Source organism: Ranitomeya imitator, chromosome 3, assembly GCF_032444005.1.
Source record: "Ranitomeya imitator isolate aRanImi1 chromosome 3, aRanImi1.pri, whole genome shotgun sequence".
NCBI lineage: Eukaryota > Metazoa > Chordata > Amphibia > Anura > Dendrobatidae > Ranitomeya > Ranitomeya imitator.
Genome location: NC_091284.1, coordinates 474,952,388 through 474,972,411, shown reverse-complemented (window position 1 = coordinate 474,972,411; position 20,024 = coordinate 474,952,388). Strand labels below are relative to the sequence as shown.

Sequence of the window (20,024 nt, the reverse complement as noted above, 5' to 3'; positions counted from 1 at the left end):
AAAATAAGCACACAACAGCGAACAGCCCATCGGCAAACAACGGTCAACGTAAAAACCGCCATCCCAATAACAGCCTAACAACCGTACGCTATCAGGGTGAACTGGCAGTAAACGAAAGGCCGACTCAATGTTGGTCTTAGCCAACAAAGCCCCTCTACCACAACTGCGCACCCACCTGGCTGCCTCATCAAACGACGAATACACCACCAAACAAAGCTCAGGATCGATCCCATCATTCACAGACCTCCCTTTCGGGTAGGACAAATGCTGAATCAGCCTAAATTTATTAGGCTCCTTCTTGGGGACCACACCCAATGGCGACACCACCAAATCATCCACGGGAGGAATGGAAAACGGTCCAGACATCCTACCCAAAGCCACCTCTTTGCCTAACTTTTCTGATACAACTGATGTGTGCAACAAGGCCAATCTGAGGTTCTTCAAACTCGGTGGTACCACAAAAGCCGGGGCAGGTATACGAAAACCAACACTGAAACCAACCCGGAGCAACTCCGCCTTCTCCCTGTCGGGAAACCTATTTAGATAGGGGACCATCGCGTCCAACCTCACCGGATTTGCCCCCTTTGGAATTACCTTCTGGCTTCCCTTTTTTCTTTAAGCACTTGGAGGCTCCTTGCGACGTGCCGCTGCAGTTCGAGCACAAATGCTTGAACTTACACGTCGCTCCGAACTTACACTGGCCCTCATTGAACTGCCAACAAACTCCGTGTCTCTGGCCGCCGGATTGTCCCGACTGACCCCCGGCTCCTGAAGAGGAACCTTGCGAAGCTCCTTGGCCAGAAGTTCTGGCCCGCCTTGAAAGGAGTGACTAAACTTCGTTGGCGCCATCACCCGCAACCACAAACCAATGTCCTTCTGATCCAGCCGGATCGCAGGACGAACCGCCTTCCGCTGCCGGAACTGCTCATCGTATCGTAACCATGCTTGCCCACCATAGGCCCTATGCGCCTCACCTATGGCATCCATATAGCAAAACAAGGCGAAGCAATTCTCGGGAGCCTTCTCGCCAATAACGCTTGCCAAAATCGCGAATGCCTGGAGCCAATTTACAAACGTCTGAGGAATAAGGCGCCATCACCGCTTTTTCTCATCTTCCTTCTTACTATCTTCCTTTTTACTCTTATCAAGGTTAAATTTCTCTAATGGCAAGAGCGAAAATATCTCGACATACTCGTCCCTCCAAATCTTCTCACGCACCTCCTTTTTCAAGTGCGCCCCCAATGGCCCTTCTAAACAAACATACACCTCGCCCCGCGCCTTATCATCCAACCGAATGCCCCCCTCCTTCTCTTTCTCAGTCTGCACGGATACCGAGACCGGCTCAGTCGACCTGCCCGATTCAGCAGACCCGCTGCTGGATAACACCAACCCCGGATCAGACAAGCCGACCCAAGCTGACAAAGGGGATGGCCCTGGCCTACCACTGCCCAACCATGACAACAGCTCTCATACACCTGACAACAACTCCCCCACCCCTTCACGACTCGCATCAGCCCGCATTCCAACTCCATCACCCCCTTCCACATACCCCACAACCCTATTCACAGAAGTCAAAGTCGGCGTCGAAAACGCCGGGGACAAACAATACATAGAAGGGTTCTCACCAGGCTGCAGGGGAGCTGTGATCCCCCCAGCCGCAGACGCTGTCGCCGTCCAGCCGTCTCTCGATCCCGAAGCCGTCCTTGGGCCCTCCCGGACGTGAACTTCGCTCGGCAATACCGCTCCAACCGATCCGCCCCCTGCGGAGGGGACCGTGCCAAATCCGTCAGCCGAGGTGACCGCCTTATGTCCTGCCTGAGGCCCAGGCCCGCCCTCCGAAACGCTGCTGTGTGATGTCACCACCTTAGAGGATGCAGGCCCAGCCGCCGGTGCTGGAGGGGAATTGTGCCCCCTGGTCATGTCCAGCAGCCCCACTGGATCTGGGACGCTGCCCGCCGCTGCTGTTGGTATGCTCCCCCGCTGACTCACGGTGCCGCAAGAGGCAGGCCGCCTGGCCTGGTCATCGCCACGGCGACCCGCCGTGACATCGCTCTGGCCGTTAGGAGCTCTGGTGCGCATAGGCCCCGCCCCCGGCGTGCTGGGGGAGAAGGCCTAACTGCTGCCGCAGGCCTCAGCGCAGCTGGCGGATTCCTCCCAGACCACGCCTGCTGGGGCGCTTCTGAGCAGGCATGCGGCCTGGAGGGTCCCCTGAGGGGCGCCTACGCCACCGCTGAGACACCGGGGTGACATCGGGGGATAAGCGCTGCGGGGGCCGCACTTGCCTGGACCGCCGCTCACCGGGCCCGACCGCCAGGAGATCCACACCACCGCTGCCACCACCAAGGATGCTGGACACTTGAGCCTCCAGCCAGCCTGGAGGCTGTGACGCCGCTGCCACCCGCAGCTGTGACAGGACTCCTTCAATGGCTGCCATGGTAAGCTGCTGGTGCTTGGTGCTTCCTGCTCCCAGGTCCTCAGAGCGGAAAGTGACCGGCTCCTCCCCCCCACTCACCCCATACCCTCTCCAGGCCAGCATTAACCCTCCCCTAGGAGTGAAACTCCCTGCCCCCTTTTTTACCTGCTCCAAACCCCGTCATGTCGGCTTTCACGTACACCGCCCGGGGGAGGGGGTGGGGCAGCTCGCTCCAGCCTGGTCTTTTCCTTGTTTTGGGGCATTTGACTGTTCCCTTTATTTTTTGAGCAGTGTATATTTCAGTTCAGGGAATTATATGATCACTTAAAGGCTGCCGTCACACTAGCAGTATTTGGTCAGTATTTTACATCAGTATTTGTAAACCAAAACCAGGAGTGGAACAATTAGAGGAAAAGTATAATAGAAACATATGCACCACTTCTGTATTTATCACCCACTCCTGGTTTTGGCTTACAAATACTGATGTAAAATACTGACCAAATACTGCTAGTGTGACGACAGCCAAAGGCTATAAATGTCAAAACTTTGAATGCAATGTAAATATAATTCTGTATCAAGCACAATATATACATACCACCCCTGACCGCCTTCTCTTCAGCATAACTTTCAACTATCACATCTGCATCTGAATATTTTACATGACCATTCACAGTACCATCACACTCTGCTAGATTTGCCTGTAAAAGAAGAATGATGTGTGAAAATTAATATCTGTAAAATCTTCCATTGTATTCACGTGAGCTATCAATTTCTCTCACTTCTATTTTAGGCGTCTCAACGGAATGATCCACGGCCATTACATTGATAAGATTCACTTCTTCAAGATCCATGGCTTTTACTGTCATGTCGAAAACATTAAGTGTTATTCATTAATATTATGGTTGTTTAAGTTTGCACGTTTAATATATAGTTAGGTCCAGAAATATTTGGACAGTGACCAAATCTCTGCATGCCGCTGTTTTGGATTTAAATTGAAACAACCAATATGCAATTAAAGTGTAGACTATCAAGTTTAATTAATGGGGTAGAACAAAAATATCCTGTTAAAAGTTTAGGAATTGTTCTACCATTTTTCTACAAAGTCTCAATTCAGGGGAGCAAAAGTAATTGGACAAATTAACTTTACCATAAATAAAATGCTCATCTTTAATACTTTGTATAGAATCTTTTGCAGACAATGACTGCATGAAGTCTGGAAGCCATGGACATCGCCAAACGCTGAGTCTCCTCCTTTGTGATGCTTTGCCAGGCTTTTACTGCAGCTGACTTTAGTTGTTGTTTGTGTGTGGATTTTTCTGCCTTAAGTTTTGTCTTAAGTATGTGAAATACATGCTCGATGGGGTTGAAATCTGGTGATTGACTCTGCCATTCCATAATATTCCACTTCTTTGACTTAATAAATTCTTGGGTTGCTTTTGCAGTATGTTTTGGGTCATTGTCCATCTGTGCTATGAAGCAAAATGCAATCAAACGTACTGCATTGGTTTAATCTGAGCATAAAGAATAGCCCTGTACACTTCAGAATTCATCCGACTGCTTCTGTCTTCAGTAACATCATCAATAAACACAAGCTACCGAGTGTCCTTAAAAGCCATGCATGCCCACGCCATCACACTGCCTCAGGATGTGGTGTGCTTTGGATCATGAGCTGTTCCAAGCCCTTGCCATAGTTTCGTATTCCCAGCATTTGGTACAGGTTGATCTTAGTTTCATCTGTCTAATGAATGCTTTTCTAGAAATGGGCTGGCTTCTTTAGATGTTTTTTGGCAAAGTCTAATCTGGCCTTTCTATTTTTAAGGCTGGTGAATGGTTTGCACCTTGTGGTGAACCCTCTGTATTTGCTCTTATGAAGTCTTCCTTTTATGGTAGACTAAGATACTGAAACACCTACTTCCTGCTAAGTGTGCTCCACTTGAGTGGATGTTGTGAATGGGTTTTTTTCATCATGGGAAGGATTCAACAATCATTCACCATTGTTGTCTTCCATGGATGTTCAGGCTTTTTTCAGTTCCCAAGCTCACCAGTGCACTCATTTTTTTGCAGAACATATATACATTTCTGCTATCTCTCTGATGGATTTCTACTTTTTTTTCCAGCCAAATGAAGGTCTGTTTCACTTCCATTAAAGGGAAGGTGCCGCAATTTTGTTTTTGTATTAAAAATGATTGTTTATATAAACAATTATTTTTAATACAAAATAAATTTTTTTAACTTTAATATCTTTTTTTATTATTAATTATTTTTGCAGCCACTGGGCGCCGCCATTTTGCTTTGCAGGAGTGTAAGTTTAGCTGCACGACACACTCTGCAAATACGGCAGCCCTGGGCATAGGACTCAGCAGTCGGCGTCCGACCCCATACCTATCATTGTTCTGCTCCCTGCTGTGATCTGGCCACGCCCCCTGGGCTGTCTACACATCACAGCAGAGGCAGGAGACCGGCGCCATCTTTCTTCAGCCCACAGTGGAGTGTACCTGTGAGCGCCACTGTGACTGAGAGCTGCGCTGTTGACTGAGAGCTGTGTGATACTGTCTGCTGAACCGAGTATGTAATCCTCTGCTGTGTGATACTGTCTGCCGGCCGTGTATCTAATCCTCTCCTGTGTGATACTGACTGCTGAGCCATGCATCTAATCCTATCCTGTGTGATACTGACTGCCACCCTGTGTATCTAATTCTCTCCTGTGCCATACTGACTGCTGAGCCGTGTATCTAATCCTATCCTGTGTGATACTGTCTGCTGAGCCCTGTATCTAATCCTGTCCTGTGTGATACTGACTGCTGAGCTGTGTATCTAATTCTCTCCTGTGTGATACTGACTGCTGAGCCGTGTATCTAATCCTATCCTGTGTGATACTGACTGCTGCCCTGTGTATCTAATTCTCTTCTGTGTGATACTGACTGCTGAGCTGTGTATCTAATCCTATCCTGTGTGATACTGTCTGCTGAGTTGTGTATCTAATCCTATACTGTGTGATACTGACTGCTGAGCAATGTATCTAATCCTATCCTGTGTGATACTGACCGCCGCCCTGTGTATCTAATTCTCTTCTGTGTGATACTGTCTGCTGAGTTGTGTATCTAATCCTATCATGTGTGATACTGTCTGCTGAGCCGTGTATCTAATCCTATCCTGTGTGATACTGTCTGCTGAGCTGTATATCTAATCGTCTCCTGTGTGATACTGACTGCTGCCCTGTGTATCTAATTCTCTCCTGTGTGATACTGACTGCTGAGCCGTGTATCTAATCCTATCCTGTGTGATACTGTCTGCTGAGCTGTATATCTAATCGTCTCCTGTGTGATACTGACTGCTGCCCTGTGTATCTAATTCTCTCCTGTGTGATACTGACTGCTGAGCCATGCATCTAATCCTATCCTGTGTGATACTGACTGCCACCCTGTGTATCTAATTCTCTTCTGTGTGATACTGACTGCTGAGCTGTGTATCTAATCCTATCCTGTGTGATACTGTCTGCTGAGTTGTGTATCTAATTCTATCCTGTGTGATACTGTCTGCTGAGCTGTGTATCTAATCCTATCCTGTGTGATACTGTCTGCTGAGCTGTATATCTAATCGTCTCCTGTGTAATACTGACTGCCGCCCTGTGTATCTAATTCTCTCCTGTGTGATACTGACTGCTGAGCTGTGTATCTAATCCTATCCTGTGTGATACTGTCTGCTGAGCTGTGTATCTAATCCTCTCCTATGCAGTCCTCTCCCCCCTGCATGTCTTTCCCCATTGCACACACAGCTCAGTGCGTGCAATAACAGGAGCAGCTGCGGTCATGCTGTATTATGGCATTATGTGTGATCTATGGCTGTATTATATGTGATCTTTATGGCGGTATTATTTTGATCAGTATTGTGGAATGATGTAAAAGCTATACGATGGTATATGAGAACTAGATTGTGGGAATATGTGTGATATGTGGCGGTATTATGTGAAAATTATATGGTGGTATTGTGTGTGTTCTATGTGGTGGTATTATGTGAGACGTATGTGGCGGTATTAGCTGAGACGTATGTGGTGGTATTATGTGTGATCTATATGGTGGTATTATGTGGCGGTATTATCTGAGAGGTATGTGGTGGTATTATGTGTGATCTATATGGCGGTATTATGTGAGATGTATGAGGCAGCATTATGTGTGATCTATATGGTGGTATTATGTGAGAACACTGGCGGTATTATGTTTGATCTATATGGTGGCACTGTGTGATCTATATGGGAGCATTATGTGTGATCTATATGGTGGCATTATGTGAGAACACTATGGCGGTATTATGTGTGATCTACATGGCAGTAATATCTTCAGAAAGGAGACCCATTCTATGGTGGTCCTGGCTGAGCAGCTGCACACGGGTCTGGGGTAATAGAGGGGCAGCATAACCTCCAGTTAGGTGCAGTCAGGGCTGGTGAGGCAGCTGAAGAGAGGGGTCTCATTTTTATCATGACTATATGGCTATATTTCCCCCCAGTGTCACCCCGGACTGCGCCTGTCGCCTCGCTTTCACACATTGCCAGGACAGGAGCTGAGGAGGGGAATGGGGTCTGCATGCAATGTCTGGATCAGAACAGGCCATCAATCAGCAGAAATGTTTCCTGGATTTTTGAGGAGACGGTCCATCCATGTGTATAAAAGACAGCGCTCTATGTACAATCCCTAGCTGCTCCAAACACCCAAACAGGGTGCCCCCCATAGACCAGCACACTGCTATCCTGAAATACTCTGCGCTGCTGTCACACTACTTTCTCCACCATATATATTTCCCAGAATCCTTGCTGCCTGCCATCCTCGGTGACTGTCTACTTGTCAGTATAACTTTGCAATCAGCAACAAAATGGCTGCTCACTGGGTTCCTGAATATTATCCTCTCTTATCCCTTAGCAAACATCCAGAAGGGGAGGAGAGGAGACATCACACACGTTAGCAGACTCCGCCCATATTTACTGCAGTGCAGTAATGTGAGCTGGTTGTACACTAGGTTTTTGTCAAATTTCAGCAGCTGCTCCCCCTAGTGTTTAAAAGTGGAAATGCCAAACCTTTTCAAATTATTTTTCATATTTTACTAAATTATAAACAAATGATAATGTTTTTTAAGAAAATGTGAACATTAATTCTTTGCATTTTTTCAATTGCTGGAAAAAATTTTTTTTGATGGCATCTTCCCTTTAAGGGCTCCTTTGACTGCATGTTGTGGGTTCACAGCAACAGCTTCCAAATGCAAATGCGACTTCTGCAATCAGCTCCAGCTTTAATTATTGATGTATTAAGGCAGGAAATACAACCCATGCAGCCCATTAAAGAGCTTTTCAGATCCTTGTCCAATTACCGGTCCTTTGAAAAAAGAGGCAGCTGTTGTGAATTCTGTTATCGAACTCCCTCCTGTGGTCATGACTGGTACTTCGGCGAGTTCTGTCCATGGACTCCCTCTGGTGGCTGTGAATGGAGCTGCTGGTTCTGAGGTTCCTTCCACAGGTGACTTAGTTTATTCTTTGGCTGGCTGCTCTATTTAACTCCACTCAGATCGTTACTCCATGCCAGCTGTCAATGTTCTTGTACTGGTTCAGTTTGCTCTTGGATCTTTATGGTGACCTGTCTACTCCAGCAGAAGCTAAGTACCTGCTAGTTAATTATTTGTTCTTGTTTTCTTGTCCAGCTTGCTATCATGATTTTGCCTTGCTAGCTGGAAGCTCTGGGATGCAGAGTGGCACCTCCGCACCGTGAGTCGGTGCGGGGGTCTTTTTGCACACTCTGCGTGGTCTTTTTGTAGTTTTTGTGCTGACCGCAAAGATACCTTTCCTATCCTCTGTCTGTTTAGTAAGTCTGGCCTCCTTTGCTGAAACCTGTTTCATTTCTGTGTTTGTGACTTTCATCTTAACTCACAGTCAATATATGTGGGGGGCTGCCTTTTCCTTTGGGGAATTTCTCTGAGGCAAGGTAGGCTTTATTTTCTATATCTAGGGCTAGTTAGCTCTTAGGCTGTGAAGAGGCGTCTAGGCAGAGTTAGGTACGCTCCACGGCTATTTCTAGTGTGTGTGATAGGATTAGGGGTTGCGGTCAGCAGAGCTCCCACTTCCCAGAGCTTGTCCTGTGTTAGTTTAACCATCAGGTCAGTCCGGGTGCTCCTAACCACCAGGTCCATAACAGGCAGCTACATATTAAAAAGTTGTAATTCCTACACAGTTACTCCAATGAGGATTTGAAAACCCTCAAATGAAAGCTAAGAGTCTGCAATTTAAGCCCATATTGATTAAATACAGTTGTGCTCAATAGTTTACATACCCCGGCAGAATTTTTGCTTTCTTGGCCTTTTTTCAGGGAATATGAATGATAACATCAAAACTTGTTCTCCACTCATGGTTAGTGGAGGGTTGAAGAAATTTATTGTCAAACTACTGTGTTTTCTCTTTTTAAATCATAATGACAACCCCAAACATCCAAATGACCCTGATCAAAAGTTTACATACCCTATTTCTTAATACCGTGTATTGCTCCCTCTAACATCAATGACAGCTTGAAGTCTTTTGTGGTAGTTATGGATGAGGTTCTTTATTTTCTCAGATGGTAAAGCTGCCCACTCTTCTTGGGCTGTCTAGCATGAATTGCGAGCTTGACATCTCCCCAGAGCAGCTCAATGATATTGAGATCAGGAGACTTAGATGGCCACTCCAGAACCTTCACTTTGTTCTGCTGTAGCCAATGATAGGTTGACTTGGCCTTGTGTTTTGGATCGTTGTCATGTTGGAACATCCCAGTACGTCCCATACGAAGCTTCTGGGCTGATGATTGCAAATTGGCCTCCAGTATTTGCTGATAACGTCCTGCATTCAACTTTCTTTCAACTTTGACCAAGTTTCCTGTGCCTTTGTAGCGCACACATCCCCAAAACATCAGTGATCCACCTCCGTGCTTTACAGTAGGAATGATGTTCCTTTGATCATAGGCCTTGTTGACCTCTCCAAATGTAATGTTTATGGTTGTGGCCAAGAAGTTCAATTTTGGTCTAATCACTCCAAATTACCTTGCTCCAGAAGTTTTGAGGCTTGTCTCTGTGCTGTTTTGTGTATTCTAGGTGAGATACCTTGTGGCATTTGCGCAGTAATGGCTTTCTTCTGGGGACTCGTTAATGCAACCCATTTTTCTTCAATGCCTCTTATTGTGCATCTTAAAACAGCCACACTGCTAGTTTTCAGAGAGTCCTGTATTTCAGCTGATGTTATTTGTGGGTTTTTGTTTGCATCCCAAACAATTTTCTTAGCAGTTGTAGACAAAATTTTAGTTGGTCTACCTGGTTGTGGTTTTGTTTTTACAGAGCCCCTGATTTTCCATTTGTTAATCACAGTTTGAACACTGCTGACTGGCATTATCAATTCCTTGGATATCTTTTTGTATCCCGTTCCCGTTTTATACAGTTCAATTACCTTTTTCTGTAGATTCGTTGACAATTTATTATTATTATTATTATTTATTATTATAGCGCCATTTATTCCATGGCGCTTTACATGTGAGGAGGGGTATACATAATAAAACAAGTACAATAATCTTGAACAATACAAGTCACAACTGGTACAGGAGGAGAGAGGACCCTGCCCGCGAGGGCTCACAATCTACAAGGGATGCAATTCTGAATCTGCAATTCTTTTGCTTTCCTCATGACTCGGAATCCAGAAATGTCAGTGACTGGATGAAAGATGCAAGAGTCTGGATGGATCCCAGAAACTCAGCTTTTATGCACACACAAGCAAACAGGTCACAGTTGAGGATGTTACCTTTAGTAGCCATTCAAACCCATTTGTGTCAACTTCTGTGCATGTTATCAGGCAAAAATCACCAAGGTATGTAAACTTTTGATCCGGGTCATTTGGCTGTTTTGGGTTGTCATTATGATTTAAAAAGAGAAAACACAGTAGTTTGACAATAAATGGCTTCACTCAACCACTAGCCATGAGTGGAGAAAAAAGTTTTGGTGTTATCATTCATATTCTGTGAAAAAAGGCCAAGAAAGCAAAAATTCTGCAGGGGTATGTAAACTTTTGAGCACATCTGTAATTGTATCTTGAATATATTTTGGCAAACAGCTAAAATTCGAAAACTTGTGTCTCTGTTCAAATATTTCTTGACCAAACTGTATACTCCTCCATATTGAAGCTGCAATACCAGAAAAGGAAACGTTATGGAATTATGGAATTCACTAAATAGAAAGACATGTTAATACCATGCAAGTAATGAAAAATAGAAAGGATACAAAACAAGAAATTGGAAATAACTTTCTAAACATCTAAATGTATTGAGTATGAGCAGCACATGCAGAAATATATGCATTAACACATCTTGACATGCCATCATTGAAGTTATTAATAGTTGTCTGAGGAATGGTCTGCAACCTGAATGCTTTAGGCACAGAAATCATCAAGTTCTACTGCTGGCAGCTCCATTTGAAATTACAGACTAACTGTTCTTGTTGGGAGGCCCATTTCAACACATGTATTTTAAAGGTCGGCTCTCACATTGCAGCTTTGGTGCATTTTTTTACCACAGGTTTTCAAATTCACAGTGTCACCTCAGCTAATACTAGGTGGCAAACTGGGAAACATTTTTTGGCATTACCATGCCTTGAAATCTGAAAGTCAGTTTACCAACTTCTGCACATCCTCTGTTGTGGTAATTGCTGTATTGCTGGGTTACAGGTGAATGCCCACTACTCTCCACTATGCATCTCAACCAGCACAGTAATAGGATTCCTTCCGGCATCATTTGTTAGGTTAACAGGGATGAGGAAGAAAGACCGACACCGCTGTTGCACCTATAGCTAGTATTTTGGTCCGTGGAGGGAAAGCTCGTAATAACTTGCCCCTGGGATCTCAAGTGCCCATCAAAGAAAAAAAACAATTCAGCCAATGTCCGTCTAAGAAGGAAAAGAGGTAGCACTCACCTTCCTGTTTAAAAAGTTTCCTTTATTGGTTCACATTAAAATAAGGAATGAGAGTCTTGTGCATTACATATCGGACGACGACCATTTCGCACCTATGATAGGACCCGTTGAAGAGCACAATGCGTGAAAAAGCCACCTCTATTCCTTCTTACATGGACATGTTAGAAAGGTTAACCCGCTAGACTTCCAATAATTATTCACTAACACCACCCTTTGTGCAATTTAAAAGGTGCTCCGTTTTCTATATAAGAATAAAGAAGACTAGGTTAAGGGACAGTGTGAGTGCCTCTGTCTTTATCCAGTTTTATTTTTGCTCTGTTTATCTCATGTAACATCATATACCCTCGGGTTACAACAGACCTGTTGATTTGGCTATATCCTTCATTGGTGCGTTTTTGAAATGATCTTGAATAAATGCTAAGTTTTATCACGGTGTACCTTGAAACTCCTATTGTTATGTTACCTTGATGTACATTCTGTTGAGTGTCATCAATCAGTTTTTCAGAACATTGTGCATGTTCCTTAATTACATTCTGTAAAAAATGATTTGTATTGTGTTAAAGAAAGTTCTTTTTAAAGCAATTTAGAAGAGAGAGTACAAAGTAGCCAGATATATGGTTCTTCAATATCTTTTGTATTGCATGTGTGCTAAAAATGCATAATGAATTTGAACACTTAATGGCGTGGTTTGCTTTGAACAATCCATTTTATTTTAGAAGGGCACAAAAAATATCCTTTGTTGTCAGGGTGTCTAGATATCTAATCCATCAATGATTACCTATAAACTGCAGAAGACCTGTCAGAAAGTAATCTACTCCCCAACAGCATATAGACAGAGGAAATCAAAAAGGTTTGTCCGGGACTTTGCTTATTTCTTCCTATGTGGCTAAGAAATACCAGGTAGGCAGTTGTATTTTCTGCCCTGCGATGATATCTGCCATCTTAGGCTACTTTCACACTAGCGTTGTTTGCTGTACGTCGCAATGCGTCATTTTGGAGAAAAAACGCATCCTGCAAATGTGCTTGCAGGATGCGTTTTTTTCTCCATAGACTTGCATTAGCGACGCATTGCGACGTATGGCCACACGTCGCATCCATCGTGCGACGGATGCATCGTCTTTTGGCACATCGTCGGCACAAAAAAATGTTACATGTAACTTTTTTTGCGCGTCTAGTCTGCCATTTCCGACCGCGCATGCGCGGCTGAGACTCCTCCCCCTCCTCCCCGGACCTTACAATGGGGCAGCGGATGCGTTGTAAAACTGCATCCGGTGCCACCGTTGTTCATTTTTTTCGCAGTTTGCGTCGGTACGTCGGGCCGACGCATGGCAACGGCACCGTACCGATGCTAATGTGAAAGTAGCCTTAGGCAGTGACTCTCCAGCTTAATTTCATCTCACATCAATGGAGCAGCACCTGCTCTACCGGTTTGCTGTCGTCGAGGCGTCACTACCAATGTCATGCTGATTGACAGCTGACTCCATGCAGATAGGCAGCAAGGAGTCGGCTGTCAATCAAGATGATCTTGGGCTGTGACCCCCTGTCAGCAGAGCAGAAGAGAAGACACCCAATCAACAGAGCAGAGCAGAGGCAGAGAAGAAGCTGCTCTGTCGACACTACATCTTAGTCCCATAGCAAAAGATAGGTTTTCCAGGACATTGGCTATTTAAGCATTATTCAGTGACTCCAAAACTAAAAGGCTTTCATTAGCCACTCTCCACGGTAATATATGAAGGTACTGTAAGTAGAACCCTACCTCTATTCACTCATAAAGCTCTTGCAGGATATTTGAAAGTGGCCTTCAGAATCAGGCATTTATGAGAAGACACTGTATGTGGTGTATAGCTATAGACATTTTAAATTATACAACCATCTAAATATGGTAACTGGAAACAGTCGGACAGGGGGAACAAAAATAATAGGAATGATTATGTTTGCAGAAGAGCTTTCTTAGCACTTAAAGCAAATTCTATTAAAGTTATCCATAGGCCCGCAATCACTTGGTGGAGTGCCTTTTGGTCTCTATGAGGCCAATATGTATCACGTCACCTTTCATGCTGTATGGAATAGTAGAGCAGATTACTGTATTCAATAAAAAGGCATCCATTAATACTAAATGGGCAATGGATGCTACTGTATGCCATACATTTTTCCTTATTTGATAGCTTATAGAAATACTCTATGTTTACATTATAATGAATTCAAGAGTTAGTTCAAAGAGTGTGTACCAATATTCGAAATTATCCCCTATTTGCTGGGCAGGGATTGATTTCTTAACCAAAGTTATCTTCGGCACTTCTTTTGAAAATGAATGAGGTGCATATACTCGACTTCCACTCCATTTAGATGGGTCTCTTTAAAGCTCCACTTTTGGGATTAGTAGTGCCCCAGTAGTTGACCACCAACATCAGAAAATTATCCCCTATCTTTTGGATATGGAATAATTTCCAGTCTTGGTACAAACCCTTTAACTTGTTGTACACTACTAGGACAACCCCTTCTCAATCTGAGTGTTTGACCCTGTTGAAATAAAAACACCTATAGTCACCTCTTGTGCCGGCGTCATTCCAATCATGTCAGCACCCAGGACACACGTGAGATTGTTATGTCATGTGAGCCTGTTTTTTTTTTTTGGGTAGGGCTAGTCTCTGCTCTACTGATAATTTGCTGGTTGTCAATTCTGTAATAGGCCGATGTGAGAGCAGGATTTATATTTAGCTATCCTAAATTCATTTCTTTCCAAGATGGAGTCATGATCAGATAAAGGGTGTGAGGAATGCCTTTGTGTAACGGACTTAGAAAAAACAGAGGAACATAGTGAGAGAAGGAAACTTAGAGGCTAGTATGACCTCTAGACCACAAGCTGGGTGTTAGTGGTGTTAACTTAGCCAATTAGAAGTATGTATACTAATGCCAGCACATATTTACAAATAAGATGAGCCAATTATATTGTTATAATGCATGAATACTAATAAGCTATATAAGATGATGTTATGGGGTAATAAAAGGGAGATCTGCTTTGATTCTTAATGCATTAGAGTGGCTCTTCCGTACACATATTTGAATTTTACAATTTAATTTGGAACAGGCATAACGTCTCAGGACATCCCACATTAAGTGGCGACGACACTCAGTATGTGTTCCTTCTCACTGCGCTATCTTCCTTTGAAAGCCTACTGACATTGTGCTTCCTTGCCAGGTCTAAAGAGAGGTGACAATCCGGCAAGAGAGCACACAGTCAGTGTGCATTATAAGGAGAAAGTATGTTAAGCAGGGAAAACGCAGAATAGACCAGTCAATCCCACAAAACAGACATCACTGACATCCCATTTCAGGGCAGTGACAACCATTTCAGGGGCTGGTATCACTGAGATGTAATCACACTTATGCCTGCTGTGCTCAAGCAACTTGTACTCACTCACAGGGCCATTTTAGGCAAAGTGGGGCCCTGGGCAGAAGTTTAAAGTGGGGCCCTAAATGCTCACATATTGCACCAACACACAGAAACATTTCTGCTATATTTACATGCGCTGAGTGAGCGTGATTGACAATATTGAAGTAGTTCGACGCTTGTTTCCCAGCCTCTTTACTCTGGCTGAGGAGATATGATGGGCACAGGTAGTCCTCGATACAGTACAATACAGGTCCCATATAGTATAATGCACTGACCATGGTCCTTGAGAGAGTATAATGCAGCCCCCTCAGAGTATACTGCAGCCCCCTTAGAGCATACTGCAGCCCTCCTCAGAGTATAATGCAGTCCCCCCACATACAGTATAATGCAGCCCCACACTTACAGTATAATGCAGACCCCACACAGTATAGTGCAGTCCTCCCACACACAGTATAGTGCAGCCCCCCACACAGAGTAGGCGGGCTGCACAGAGTATAATGCAGCCACCCCATTCACAGTATAATTCAGCCACCACACAAACAGTATAATGTAGCCTCCCACACATACACAGTATAGTGCAGTCCCTGCACACAGTATAGTGCAGCCCCCACACACAGTATAATGCAGCCTCCCCACACACAGTATAGTGCAGCCCCCTCACACACCATATAGTTCAGCCCCCCACACACAGTATAGTGCAGTCCCTCCACACACAGTATAGTGCAGCTCCCATACACACAGTATAGTGCAGCCCCCCTACATGGCCGAAATGCGTTGTGTTTTTTTATAACAAAAATATTTTAATGTTTTTATTGTCTTTTATAAAATGTTGCATTTTACATAGCCAATAAAATATCACCTGATTTAACATCAGATATACTTAGTTCTTTAGCTATACAACCCTCTTACTCCAAATTGGGTTAAGGATCCTCTGAAGGAAAAACCCTGAAACTTCATTATTCACAATATCACGTGGAGAAAAAAAGTTTTCTGGGAGGAAAATCATCTCCATGTTATTATAGACAGGCAGCACACCGGTGGAATGATCACCTTTGTTTGCAAACTTTTCCCAGTGTTGTGCCTCCTCGCACAACCACACCAGGTGAGCAAGTATGAAATTGTACTTTTCTCACCAAGCAAAATTGACTCATCTACTATGCTTATATAGTGCTCTCCCTCTCTTTTCCCCTCATCCTCTCTTTCCCAGGACCTTATTCACACACAGTATAGTGCAGCCCCCAACACAGTATAGTGCAGTCCCCACACACAGTACAGTGCAGCCCCATTACACACAGAATAGTGCAGCCCTCCACACAATATAATGCAGCCCACACACACACAGTATAGTGCATTCCCCACACACACAGTATAGTCCAGCCCCCCACTCATAGTATAATGCAGCCCCCACATATACAGTATAATGCAGCTCCCCCACACACAGTGTAGTACAGTCCCCCACACAGTATAATGCAGCCACATCAGAGTATAATGCAGTCCCCCACATACAGTATAATGCAGCCACCCCACATACAGTATAATGCATCCCCCACAGTATAGTGCGGCCCCCCACACAGAGAATAATACAGCCACCCCATTCACAGTATAATTCAGCCACCACACACACAGTATAATGCAGCCCCACACACATACACAGTAAAGTGCAGTCCCTGCACACACAGTATAGTGCAGCCCCCCACACAGTATAGTGCATCCTCCCCACACAGTATAGTGCAGAACCCCCACACACAGAGTATAATACTGCCCCACCACACCCAGTATAGTGCAGTCTCCCCACACACAGTATAGTGCAGCCCCCCACACAGAGTATAATGCAGCCCCCACAAACAGAGTATAATGCAGCCCCAACACACAATATAGCAGTTCCCCACACACAGTATAGTGCAGCCCCTACACACAGTATAATGTAGCATCCCACACAGTATAGTGCAGTCCCCCCACACACAGTATAGTTAAGACCCTACACACAGTATAGTGCAGTCCCCCCACACAATATAGTGCAGCCCCACACACAGTACAGTCCACTCACACACAGTATAATGCATCACCCACACAGTATAGTGCAGCCCCCTGCACACACAGCATAGTGCAGACCCACACAGAGTATAATGCAGCCCCCACTCACAGAATAATGCAATCTCCACACACACAGTATAATGCAGTCCCCCCACACACAGTATACTGCAGCCCCCTGTACACAGTATTGTGCAGTCCCCCCATGCACGGTATAGTGAATCCCCCATATACACACAGTATAGTGCAGTTTCCCCACAAACAGTGTAGTGCAGTCTCCCCACACACAGTATAATGCAGTCCCCCCACACACAGTATAATGCAGCTCCCCCACACACAGTATAGCACAGTCCCCTCACACACAGTATAGTGCAGCACCCACACATAGCATAATGCAGCCCCCCCACATTCTAATAGGATTGGCAGATTGCACTAAATAAAATATAACATAAAGTTCATTTGCAACCCGGGGTCCACCATGCAGAGAAGAACCCTGCTGCTAGTGTAAATAATGATGGAACAAAACTGCAAGCGTTACCTTAAACACACTGTGTTAACGCCACACAGTGTGATCGGAACACTAAGTACCAAGCTAAGTTGCTTCACCGAGAGGTACTTAGTGTGCTAAGTGCTAAACCCTGTTCACGTCACAGGGATGTTAGCATGAGGATTAGGCTTTCTCTGCAACTAAACTGTGCTAACCGCACACACGAATGAAGCAGATGCTGAGCCAAAAGAAAGAACTCTTATGACGCTAGGTCCAATACCCTGTCGCCTTCACTGAGAAGTATAGCATAAGGGTTGAGCTTGCTCTGTAACTGGACTGCGCTAACGCACACAAGAACAAAACAGATGCTAAGCCAAGCGGCTAGTTACCCCAGTCTTGACACTACTGAACCCGTGCCTGACCGGCACCCAAAGCATGTACTCAGACTCAGGTGGAGAGTCAAGGGCACGAAACCACATAATTTTGCAACCTTCCTGCCAACGTGTACAGGCCCAAAGCACAGGCAGACACATGAACGTGCAGACAGAGTGGTAGAGTATCCACCCACATACACCAAACGTGAATGACACTAGCGTGCCTGCATGCGCCTCTGAAAGCCTTTTATACGCTAGGCTCCACCCCAAACACTCATGCCCAGTCGACCGAGACATTGCCCGTGGACCAATCCAGAGCTGCCACATCAGAGCAGCTAATGTCCGACTACCAATGAGAAGAAGCCACATCACGGACATGCTCAGTAAAGTGATCTGTGGACTTAGACTCCAGAGCGCAAGGCTGCACCTGCATACCACTGCACATCTGTGCTGAGCAGCAATCGCAGCGGCAGAGTCTGAATGGGAGACCGCAGAACCAGATAATGCCTGGGATCAATCCCGCGCAGTGGGAGAATCCTGACACCTAACACATACTGTACACAGTATAGTGCGGTCCCTCCACACAGTATAGTGCAGCCCCCACACACACAGTATAATGCAACCCCCTACACACACAGTATAATGCAGCCCCCACCCACACAGTATAGTGCAGCCCCCCACACAGTATAGTGCAGCCCCTCCCACACACAGTGTAGTGCAGCCCCCCTCCCACACACAGTGTACTGCAGCCCCCCTCCCACACAGTATAGTGCAGTCCCCCCAAACACAGAGTATAGTGCAGCCCCCCGCACACAGTATAATGCAGACACACACACAATACTTACCTCTTCTGCTTGTTCCCCTGCTGCTCTGGCTTCTGCAGTGAGTTTCATCAACTCCACTGCTGGCACACGCTGAGTCAGAGGCAGAGGGGGAGTGATGGGAGAGGGAGCGTCATCTGAAGCTCTCTCCTCTGTTATGATACGGTAGTCTAGGAGCAACATGGAACGAGCTCTGAAGGAAGTGGTAACTGTACTGACCGCAGTCCCTAAGCTCAACACAACACTAGAAGTAGCCGTGGAATGCTCCTAACTCTCCCTAGGCATCTCGTCACAGCCTAAGAGCTAACTACCCCTAAAGAAAGAAGCAGGAAAGCTATCTTGCCTCAGAGAAAATCCCCAAAGGATATATTAGCCCCCCACAAATAATGACTGTGAGTGGAGAGGGAAAAGACATACACAGAATGAAACCAGGATGAGCACAGGAGGCCAGTCTAGCTAAATAGATAGGACAGGATGGAATACTGTGCGGTCAGTATAAAACACTACAAAAATCCACGCAGAGTTTACAAAAAAATCTTCACACCTGACTAAAGGTGTGGAGGGCAAATCTGCCTCCCAGAGCTTCCAGCAAGACAGAATTAATTCACACTGATAAGCTGGACAAACATAGAAAGCACAGAATGGATAAGTCCACAATCTATGGACAGAAAAGAGCTAGCAAAAACTTAGCTTTGCTGAACTGGTCAGGATAACAGGGAACTCCAAAGATATGTGAATCCAACCAGGAACCATTTACAAGTGGCACTGGCTGAAGGAAAAGCCAGGCCTAAATAGCCGAGCAGAAGAGACGATAAGTGGAGGCAGCTGAAGACAGCTAACTCCAAGGAGCAGCCATACCGCTTGAAACCACAAGAGGGAGCCCAAGAGCAGAACTCACAAAAGTGCCACTTACAACCACTGGAGGGAGCCCAAGAGCGGAATTCACAACAGTACCCCATCCTTGAGGAGGGGTCACCGAACCCTCACCAGAGCCCCCAGGCCGATCAGGACGAGCCAAATGAAAAGCACGAACCAAATCGGTGGCATGGACATCGGAGGCAACAACCCAAGAATTATTCTCCTGGCCATAACCCTTCCACTTGACAAGATACTGAAGCCTCCGCCTCGAAAAACGAGAATCCAAAATCTTCTCAACCTCATATTCCAACTCTCCCTCAACCAACACTGGGGCAGGAGGGTCAACCGAGGGAACAACGGGCACCACATATCTCCACAACAAAGATCTATGGAAAACATTATGAATGGCAAAAGAGGCTGGAAGAGCCAAACGAAAAGACACCGGATTAATAATTTCAGAAATTTTATAAGGACCAATAAACCGAGGCTTAAACTTAGGAGAAGAAACCTTCATAGGAACATGACGAGAAGACAACCAAACCAAATCCCCCACACGAAGACGGGGACCAACACACCGACGGCGGTTAGCAAAATGTTGAGCCCTTTCCTGAGACAACGTCAAATTGTCCACCACATGAGTCCAAATCTGCTGCAGCCTGTCCACCACAGAATCAACACCAGGACA

The 20,024-nt window shown here is 45.4% G+C and overlaps 1 protein-coding gene across 1 annotated transcript in view; it reads right to left on the bottom strand.

Moving 5' to 3' along the window:
* The window catches only part of LOC138670302 (ATP-binding cassette sub-family C member 5-like), a 304,888-nt gene that overhangs the window by 106,612 nt on the left and 178,252 nt on the right, over window positions 1-20,024 (bottom strand). Inside the window, exons 15-17 of the mRNA XM_069757511.1 lie at window positions 11,838-11,907; window positions 3,193-3,272; window positions 3,009-3,111 (exon numbers count right to left, since the gene is read on the bottom strand). Of these exons, the coding sequence (XP_069613612.1) occupies window positions 3,009-3,111; window positions 3,193-3,272; window positions 11,838-11,907 (253 nt within the window). The remainder of the gene's footprint in view (window positions 1-3,008; window positions 3,112-3,192; window positions 3,273-11,837; window positions 11,908-20,024) is intronic.